At 42.4% G+C, this 10446-nt stretch overlaps 1 protein-coding gene across 1 annotated transcript in view; it reads left to right on the top strand.

Moving 5' to 3' along the window:
• The first annotated feature begins 2035 nt into the window (after positions 1-2035).
• Positions 2036-10446, top strand: part of USP25 (ubiquitin specific peptidase 25) — an 84673-nt gene continuing 76262 nt past the window's right edge. Inside the window, 2 exon segments of the mRNA XM_009698602.1 lie at positions 2036-2171; positions 2495-2718. Of these exon segments, the coding sequence (XP_009696904.1) occupies positions 2036-2171; positions 2495-2718 (360 nt within the window).

The following is a 10446-nucleotide window of genomic DNA, read 5'->3' as shown; positions in this document are numbered from 1 at the left end:
ATATAAGAGAAGGTTTTTAAGGTTGTAATTTTTTTTAAAAAAAGCTAAATACCTTTTGGATAGCTTGCAGAGTTGTTTCCCTTCTTGGTATTACCTACTTTACTGTTTGTCAGCTTCTTTTCTTCAAATTCTACTCGTTTCTCTCATGTAATTCCTCACCTGTTTGAGGACTATGCTCTTTTTGTTTTCTTACATTAGAACTTTTTAATTATTTGGTGGTAGTAATTGGCAAGCTTTTCTAATTCAGGCACTTAAGCTTCTAAGTCTTATTTTTAATGGGGTTCTAGAATTAAGTCTTCTCTTTCTGTCTGTATTCCTTCTTTGGAAGTTAAAAAATAACCAACATCTTACTGGCACCTTTTAAAAGTTCCCTCTAGTCTTGCATGTGTTTTATGGGACTCGATGCTGAAAGCCACAGAGCATCTCCTGTGACAATCTTGGCTTGACCATAATTGTCCCCTTGCTTGAAGCTGACCTGGCAGCTTTTTTGGGAACAGTCTGCTGATCTACTGGGTAACCTCTGGATTTATTGATGGTAAAGAGAGACGGGTTTCCCAAGCATCACCAGTTCCAGCTCTTGCTAAGTTGGCGTGTTGCCTTGAAGCTTTTTCTGGGGCTGATTTAAAGACAACTGGTAAATATGCCACCTTTCTGGTGCTGAGTGGAGACGTGTGTGCAGTGTACGGACTCTGCTGCTAGAGACCTGGGAAGGAGTTTGCAGCTGCCCGCTATCCCTGACACAGATACCAAAGATTCTGTTGCTTTGTGACCTTAGTGAGTAGAAAATGGTTGAAGATTTTGCTATTGGAGTTTATTATTTGATGGGGAATGCGTTGGCGTAATGCTGCTGCTAGGAAGGCAGCACAGAATTTTTTAATTTTTTTGTTTCAAATTATTTTTCAAAAACGTAAGCTCTTCAGAGGAGTCTTTTATACCCCGTTTACTCAAGGCAGCCTGTGAAGTTTCAGGCAGGTATGCGGTGGTGGAGGACGGCAGAAAGTCACGATTGGTGATATTGCCACAACACCACCGAGACAGGGAAGACTGAGAGGGCTGAATTATAACAAATAGCAGTTATAAACCAAAGTTGTCACAAGTTTTTTGAGACCGTGCCCTAACATATTAGAAGATAACATGTTCAGCTTTCTCTGGGAGCTGAGGGAAATGTGCATTTCAATAGAAGGTAATTCAAAGCGCATTAAAAAAACCTGCAAAGATTTTTCAAGGTTGTCTTTTTTTTTTTTTTTCCTCCTTGAGAGAAAATGACCTAGACTGTTTCAGTTGCCCTCTGTGGAGTGCACTGCTGAATTTACTATTTCGTTAATTGTGAGGTAGTAAAATTATATGCTGAATCTCGGTACAAATCTCAATACATCTTTAAATACTATAGTATCTCTGTTCCGTTTGAGGTTCGTTTTAATTCTAATGTCATCTGCATCCGTTGAGGTTATTACCTAACGAAAACGACAGCTGCTCGCTGACCTTCAGAGGCCGGCGGTCCGTGGTGCTGCGCCCGCCTTGGAGGGACGCGGCGCGAGCGGGCCGCTTCCTGCCGCTTGCCCCACTGTCATGCCGGAGAAGCTGGAGCTGCTGTCAGAAACCCGTCACCTTGCAGGCAACCTGTCAAATACTGCTCCGCGTTTTAGGTGACTTTGTGTTATCTGTAGTTTTGTTCTGCAGAGTTTATTTATTACCCCCCGCCCCCAGCTAACAATGTGTGTCTCTTCACAAGATTTCTTTTTAAATGATTAGTAGTGGGTAGGATAAGCCACGAAAGAATTTTACTGAATGCCGCAAATAACGGTGTGTGAGTTTTCTGATGGAATTTCATCTTGCCCTGGACCTCGGGTTAAAAGTTGGGGTGGGGGTGATCAGTTGAGGCTGCAGGATGAGTTCACCTCCAGAAGACCTCACCGCAGTGGGATGGAGGTGCTCCCCCTCCGCTCTCCCTCCCCAGCCCCCTGTGTTGTCTCACCTCATTTCTTTTGGTCTGGGAAGTGGGCAGCGGCAGAAGTGGGCAGCGGCAGGCAGCACAATGGGGAGCTCCGAGCTGCCGGCAGGGGAGCCCAGGGGTGCTGCTGAGGGTTTTGGGGAGCCCTGGGGTCAGACCGAGCTGCTGGAGGCGGCCTCGGGCTGTGGCTCTCGAGAGACGGGAGGGCAGGCGTGCCTGGGTACGTGCATGCTCTGTGATCACAAGGCCCGTTTCTTTAGGAAATCAGGTTAGTAATTTTTTTTTAATCGGACTAAACGGAAAAGCCTGTATTGAAAGGCTTTCTGTTAAGTGTTTGGTTTTTTTTTTCCTTCCTCTTGAAAAGAGACAGCTGAGCTCTTTGCCCAAGTGTGCCCCTGCTATTGAATACCATGAACTCCTTGTAATACAGGCCTGTCTTAAAAAGTGCAATTTAACTTTTATTCAGGATTTCCATGCTGTACTGCTCTGAATTTTGTGTGGAAAAATTATTCGTGAAATCTTCCCTGGTATCACTTTACCTAGGGCACATAGCAGATTTGTTTGAGGTGGGGTGGGGTCTTGATACTTGTGCCATTAACAGTTGCAGTAAAAGAAATCTTTCTGGATGCAAACACTTAAACCAAAGAGCAGAGAAGAGCGTACGGGGTTTCAACCCGCGCGGGAGTAGGCCTGAGTGTGTGCACGCATTTGCGTGGTGTGCAGCTTTGACTACCAAGGCACACCAGGAGCATCAGATCCCTGTTGCAGTATGAATTTTGTATCCGTCTCTTGTTGGAGTTTTCTGCAGTAGTGCCTAAGTAGGACAAAGACTGTGGGAGGCTTTTTTCCTCCCCCCTTGGTTTCTCTCACTGGGTAAAAATAGGATTAAAATAAAGGCAGAGAAACAATTCATTCTCATAAGGTTGCTGCTCCACAACTGTTTAATCCAGTGGAAATAGGCACAGTATTGGTCTTGTCCTCTCCCTTGTCACAGAATTGGTTTGGTTGGAAGAGACCTCTGGGATCATCGACTCCAACCTTTGCCCTAACACCACCACGTCAACCAGACCATGGCACTAAGTGCCACGTCCAGTCTTTTCTTAAACACCTCCAGGGATGGGGACTCCACCCCCTCCCTGGGCAGCCCATTCCAATGCCCAACGACCCTTTCTGTGAAGAAATGCCTCCTCATTTCTAGATTGAACTTCCACTGGCGCAGTTTCAGACCATGCCCTCTTGTCCTGTCACTGGTTGCCTGGGAGAAGAGACCGACCCCCACCTCGCTACACCCTCCTTTCAGGTCATTGTAGAGAGCGATCAGGTCTCCCCTCAGCCTCCTCTTCTCCAGACCAAACCCCCCCAGCTCCCTCAGCCGCTCCCCATCAGACTTGTGCTCCAGACCCTTCACCACCTTCGTTGCCCTTCTCTGGACTCGCTCCAGCACCTCAAGGTCTGTCTTGTCGTGAGGGGCCCAAAACTGAACACAGCACTCGAGGTGTGGCCTCACCAGTGCCCAGTACAGGGGGACGATCAGTGCCCTGGTCCTACTGGCCTCACTATTCCTGATACAAGCCAGGGTGCCATTGGCCTTCTTGGCTACCTGGGCTACCTTATCCCACCCCTGGCTCTCACTAAGTCATCAGGAAATTAATTTGAAGCGAAGAGTGGCTTTCTGATGGTTTATCGAGAGCCAGAGCTGGCTTGCCGGAGGTTCAGGCAAGTGTCAGTGCTGGCTCAAAGGGAGGAGTGGCTCATGGCCAGGGCAGGTGGCATCTGGCAACACCAGCCTGGACTGGCCAGCACTGACAGGAGCGACAGCCTGGGAAGGAGAGCTGAGTTGTCAGAAGCAGGTTGTGGTCTGACAGCCCTTTTAAACTTTGTTTGCAGGTATTGCAGAGACTAGGATCCCACCAATCTGAGGACACTTGCAGCTTCCAGAGTTGGTTGGTTTGTTCCTAGAGTTGTTGTCCTTGTTATTGTAACGGCAGAGCGAGGAGAACGAAGGGAGTAGCTTGTTTTCTTGGGAGCTCTTCCGTATTGTGCAGGGCAGGGTGAGATTATCATGATGGCTATTTGGAAGAAAAACATAAAGCTAAACACTTCAATGAATGGGTTAGTGGGACCGCCCTCTTGAGTTGAGAGGTAGGTCTTAGCCTTTTAGTGACAGATAATAAGTGGATGAATAAAGGACTGTGAAGAGCTTCGAACATGAGCCAGAATAGCTTGTGCTTGGTGTGATGGATTAAACTGATTGGGATGTAAAGGAAAATATCTTGAAGCGGGAAGTTAAAATGTGGATCTTTAAAGTATTGTTTTAGACCTCAGAAAGACAAGATTTCATGAATTGTTGAAAAGATATTCAGAATTATGTTTTTAATAGCTGCTACAGTAAAATTATGATACCTTGAGCAACAGTATTTCCGGTGAGGAAAAAGCTTGTGTCTTGGTGATACTGCCTGGGCAGACATTGTAGAATTTAATGTGTAGGCATGATGGTAAATGTCTATGAACATAAGAAGTAAAACAACGAAGCAGGAGACTTTTACAACAGAAAGTAGCCAGGAGTGATTGGAAAATATGTATATGTATTTATATACACACACGGTTAGCTATATATCTGTCATCCTCCAGCCTCCTGTATAATGTCGCCTGTCATTGAGCCCACTGGCTTTAATTTGCTGTGACTTGTGCATGCTGTTGGCACCTCTGTTGATGCTGGGGTCCAAATGCGTGGAGGTGGTTCTGGGATGTGATCCGAGGCTAGAGCATGCTGCTGGGACGTGGCACTGCCCAACTGTTGTCTAGGGATGGGCTCTCGGAGGAATCCATCTGAATTTTGTACATAGTTTACGGATAACGTGTGCTTGAAAGACGCCCCCCTCCCCTGCTGCCACCAATAACTTCAGATTTGGATCGGACCAGAGATATTTTTGCTAATTACCATCACAGTTACTGCAGTGTGTAAGAATCAAAAGCGATTCTTGTGAAGCAAATTTTCCAGTGACTGTTCCAGTGAATACAACCTGAAGTTTAACTTGCATCTAGTTAAATGAAACTAAAGATCTCATTGGTTTTACAGTAGCTAATTAACTTTTAGAACTGCTGTCATTACTACTGGGAAGCTTGCTATTACGCTGAGCAGGGTGTGAGAAATCATGATGGTGGTTCAAAACACACAGACCTCAAAACTCTGAATAATTCTACTTTTCTGACACCTTACATGTTTTCAGTAAGTACTAAGGCTGCTGTCCTTTCTTGATTATCAGGCTGTCACCGAAGCTCGTTGAAGAGTAGTTATCAGTAAGAGCTAGAAATGTGGAAAAAAACAATTCTTCACATGCTTCCTCACTCAAGCAACAGTGTTCATAATCAGTTCATAGACTAATTTTAAGATCGAACTTCAGTTACATTTTTGTTGTTTGTTCCTCTGCTGATTTGGAGGATTGGCTTTCAAACCATGTGGCTTTGATGGAAGTGACAAGATTTTTTTGGGCCAGTTCACACTTCTGTTGTCATAGATCACACCATGTATTATCGTGTTCTTGTAAGTTAGTTTAAATGGCTTTACTGCCTTCCTAGTGTTTGCTTTTGCTTTGTCTTTATAATGACTACTCATATTGCCTTTAGATCCATATAATAAGGTGATGCTTCACCCTTGCTTTACTCTTTTTTTCCCCCAGTCAGCTGTGTGAGAAGTCTGGCTTTAGGGTCTAATTCCTTCCCTGGGCTGTCCATGGGAATGTGGAAGAAAGGGAGTGAAGCCACTTTTCCTGCCTATGGGTGGAATAGTTTGGAAAATCAGATTTTCCCTCTGCGAACCGAGAGTGTTTCCTGCTCATTGCAGGAGTATTTCCCATGTAGGTGATGATTTGGCTCACATTTAACTTCTGGTTTTTTTTGTAAATGTGTATAACTATCTGAGGTTGGTTTGCCTGGTATTTAGTGTCAGTAATTACAAGCCAAACTCCTCAAGCCTTTCTTTAAAATCTCATTTCTTAAAATCTCGTTTCAAAAACCTTAAATATTAGCTTGAATTAAAATACTTTTAAGTATTATATGTTGAGAGTAAATGAGACTTTTTTTTGGCCGCATATATGAGGCTTAGAATAGCAAGTGTTTACATGAATGCACGCTCTCGTGTTGTGCAGAATCTTTAATATCAAATCTTGACATTAATTGAAAAGTCACTTGTTACAGCGTTTTCAGTTGAAGTAGTACAGCTTGGTTACTGCTCATGGAAACCGCAGAAACGTGGTGAGAGTATTCTGAGTGTTGTCTTATGATGAATATAGGTTATAGAACGCTATGATTAAGTAGGATCCTTCTTTTGATTTTTCAGAGAGGACTGTATGAATCGAAGTAATGCGCTCCAGCCTTTTCTCCATTAAACTTTTATTTGATCCAGGCTGTGGTTGGCTGAAAGTTACTGCCATACACTGTGTCCTTTCGGTTCCTTGAAGTAAGTTTGCTCTCACTCCATCGCAGGTGGGTAATGATCCACTTTGCCCAGGCTGCTGCTGGATCAGACAGGTTTTGGCAGTCTGCAGAGAGCAGTCCTGGGCTGAAAAATCTGCGGTCTCTGTGCACATCCTTTGCTCTCCACAGGTGATTTTTGTCCAAGCCAAAACTGAGATGCATTTTGCATTTGTGTGTGTATAAAAATATATCTTTACCTACTTTCTTAGAGGATACAAGGTCATGTAAGAGGTTTCTCTTTTCAAGACTGAACAAAAGGAAACCCAGGTAGCAGATACAGGGCAAGGGAACCTAATTCCGTTGTGCTTTGGGAGGTACTGTAAGGATGAATGCTTTAAAGCCAGTGCAGAGATTTAACTTGGTCTTTGCACTACCAAAATACTGCTTTTAAAAATATATGTATACATATACCCACCTTTTAATTTACATATTTATATATGTATGTTTATTCTGCACACCCACACAGAAAAATCTTGAGGACAGAGATGGTAAGAGCAAAGACATGCAACAAAGCCTTCTGGAACTGACTGTATTTTCCCCGTGTTTCAACTTCATATCTTCATGGAAGGAGTTTAGTTTTTATTTGCCGATTTGAGACTTGACTAAGCTTATTTAGAAGATGGTTAATGTATCTGTGTTGCTGGAAGCCATAATGCTCAGCTGTGTATGTGGGCCTTTTAACTGTTCCTGGGAGATATGATTAATGTGGCAGAAAATGACATTCACAGTAGTAATTGAGGGTCTTTAGCATGCTCGTCCTTTGTCCGTTTTACTATTTTATGTTTGTTTGTTTGTGGCAGAAACTTCAAGCCTTTTTCTAGAGGATTACAGTCCTCTAATTTCTCGTTGTTGTTCTCATTATAGCAACGTCATGAGGAAACTAGCTTACTAGCTACTTGTCTGCAAACAGTACCATTAGCAAGTCTTCTGCAGCCCAGGTTACATTAGATTTGTCTTAATATAAAATATTTTGTGCAGTCTCATTTGAGTTTTCCTCCAACAAACAGCTTTTGTAAGTTGATGTTGCACCGGCAAGTAAAGTAAGTGGGTTTTGTGAGTGGGGGACTGAGTCAAGATGCTGTTCTCAGCATTTGTGTTTTTTTCCTCCCCTCTTTCTTTTTGTCTCTAGTACAAGTATTCATCCCTTGAAGGCAGGGATTCCCATAGTTCGTTTTCATTATGTACTATTTAAATGAACTGCACAGTGAGGCAATCGACCCTGTTTTCTCCTGGTAATGGTTGGACTGTTGCATTTATTACTAAACATACGACTTTTTCTGTGCTTGGAAACTGAAGAGGATTGTTTTATTTTCTAAGTTTGAAAGTGCTTGTGTTGCAAATACAAATATTTGGCTGTTACCATGAGTAAAGCCAAAACTTACATGGACTTCTTCAGAAGCCACAGAGATGAGAAAATAAACAGATCAAAAGATAGCTAATTTTTTTCCCCAAAATTTGTCTGCAGTATAATTCAGAATTAGTCAACTTATGAGATTTACCTTGTCCAAAAAAAACATTTGTGTGATTTAGCTTTTTGATCTGATTTTGAGAAGTTATCAGAGTTTACAGTACTGTTGTGGAACTAATTCGGGCACAGTATCTCCCTAAGCAGATAATAGTGTAGATCCTTTTCTGCTTCACTAGCGCTGGCACAGCTACTGAATATGCTATTGTGTGAGGTTATAAACCAGATAATTTTAATTGGGCATTTCCTGAGAGGAAGGGAGGGATGACTGAAAAAGGAAAGAATTGGAAATAAGGGCATGCATTCCTAATACACAAATTTGGCCTTCATCCAGGAAAATGGGATAATTTCCTGTTAGTTAAAATCTTCCAAGAGCTGAAAGCCTGGAGATACATACTGCATACCTCGGGGAGCCGGAGGAAGGGGAAGGCTGGGAATAGCTCGTGCGTGGAAGCCCTGGGGAACCGATTGCTGCACGACGTGATGGGACTCAGGGGTGCGAACATCAGCAGAGCAGCCCCTTTGACTGGCCAAGGATTTGGGTTACCCTATAGCAGTTGCACCAGCAGAGTCTGGTGTTGTAGGCCAAGTCCTGGAGTCTTTTTAGAGTTGAGTCAAATGCTATTCAAGCTACATGGAGTATCTGTGTATGTGTTACGTATATGTGTGCGGGTATAACGTAGCACATTTGGCGCTGCACTGCAGATATATATGGAATCTTGACTTGCTAAACCGGAGGATCTGTGCCATAGATAAACTGTGGAATCTGTCACGTAGATTTGAGGAAAGGATGGCAAACAAAAGTAGGTACAGGCAAATAATATCCGAAAGAATTGAAGTGGATTTCTTAGCATCAGTAGTTCTACCTGGTTCTGTTGGAGTAATCTTTTTTGGATCTTCATTGGAAGACAGAGGTTGCTTATTAAATTGAACTAAAGTACAGTGACTTGTAATTCAGAATTTGAACCTCTACTAATGCAAGGTTGGAAAAAACAGGGAATGAGGGAAGAGCTTTGAAAAAAGATGGCAACTTGTTTGTGTTAGGACTGCTAGTTGTGTTCTGAATCTTCCCTCACTGACCTGATTTAATTAACATACATTAGTGTAGATGCTTCAGACACTTGTAAATGCTTGTATGCCACCTTCTTTGTTTTTTAGCTTTGCTTTAGTGTAGGGTGAGCTCTTTTGGGCATTTTTGGTAACCTTTGAGTGAATTATGGTCGTAATTGTTTAGATTATCTACATTAGTGTTTGTGGACATTTGAGGGTCTATATGCTACAGTCACTTCAGCTCAAGTTAGCCCAAGCTCAAGGAAGAGTAAAGCTTCTAGGGTAAATGTAATCAGAAGCAGCATTAGTAGGAGTAAGGAGAGTGACTCACTTCATGTGTAGAAAACCATCCGAAGTATTGTGTGAAATATTAGTTACAGTACAGAAGAGACTTAATCGTTTAGCAGTTGTATTAGAAGTTGATTTCCAAACTTCAGTCATGGGTAATAAAATAATTCTTTTTTTTTTTAAATCTTCCTGTATGCCATAGTAGCCTTTAGTAAAGGAATATAATTCAAAACAAATAAACTTTACCCGTTTTGGCTTTTGCAGTCTAGTACAGATGTACTTAATTAAAGTTACATCAAGGATTAAGTAATATCAGCTCTCTCAATATGGGTACGGTTGTGTTTCATAAACTTCTTAAGTGAAAAGAAAAGCAAAAAGAAAATTGAATCTCGCCCCCCTGGTTAATGAATGAGGGAAGGGTTTGATAGTATTTGCTTGCACTGTCATTTGTAATGAAAAGAAGTAGAATTACCTGTGTTAATACAGTTTCATGGGCGATAACATATTGTGGGTATAACAGTAAAGGAGAATAATGGCAAAGTTAAACATGCAGTTGCAAGAAAGGTCTGCACGCAGTAAGGATGATGCAGTTAGGTTGGGTTTGGGAGGATGAGGGGAGAATGGTGAATGCATGGAAGAGATGGCCACCAGTCGCGTGGTGCGTTAAGCAGTTTTTAGCTGCCATATGCAGTTTCAGAATTGTTTCTGAAGAGCTGTTAGTCTATTGGTAGGTATTAAGAGAGCGCATTGATCAGATGGAAACAAATTACCCTATTTTTTTTCTTGCTTTGTTTGTATCTTTTTTCCCTCCTAGTTCTAGGAAGAGACGTGTATTGTCATTCTTTAATGTATGATTTGAAATCAGTCTGTTAGAGATTAAGGTCAGCTTGTCCACGGTTACCTGAAAAGCCAGTAATGTCTAAACCAGGTGTTTGTGGCCCCAAAGCAGTTCAGCTCCATTTGAGGTATTTGGGATAACTGGTAATTTTCCTCTTAATTTGTGTTCCTTGATTGTAACTAGGATGCTTACGGATTCTCTGTGTTGTTCGCTTAATTACTGCTCAGAAATTTTGGAGCTGAGTGCCTTAAACTCTTGGCCTTAGAGTATATTTAGGTACTTAAATCCTTTCTTGATGAGAAAGGAGCATCTCTGGGCCTAGTTGTGATCGGTTACATGTGTATGTCCTTGGGAAGGGGGCCTCGAACCACAGCTTTA

Source organism: Cariama cristata, unplaced genomic scaffold (assembly GCF_000690535.1).
Source record: "Cariama cristata isolate BGI_N322 unplaced genomic scaffold, ASM69053v1 scaffold6664, whole genome shotgun sequence".
Lineage (NCBI taxonomy): Eukaryota > Metazoa > Chordata > Aves > Cariamiformes > Cariamidae > Cariama > Cariama cristata.
The sequence above is the reverse complement of the archived record's forward strand: the minus strand, read 5'-3'. Positions and strand labels throughout refer to the sequence as shown.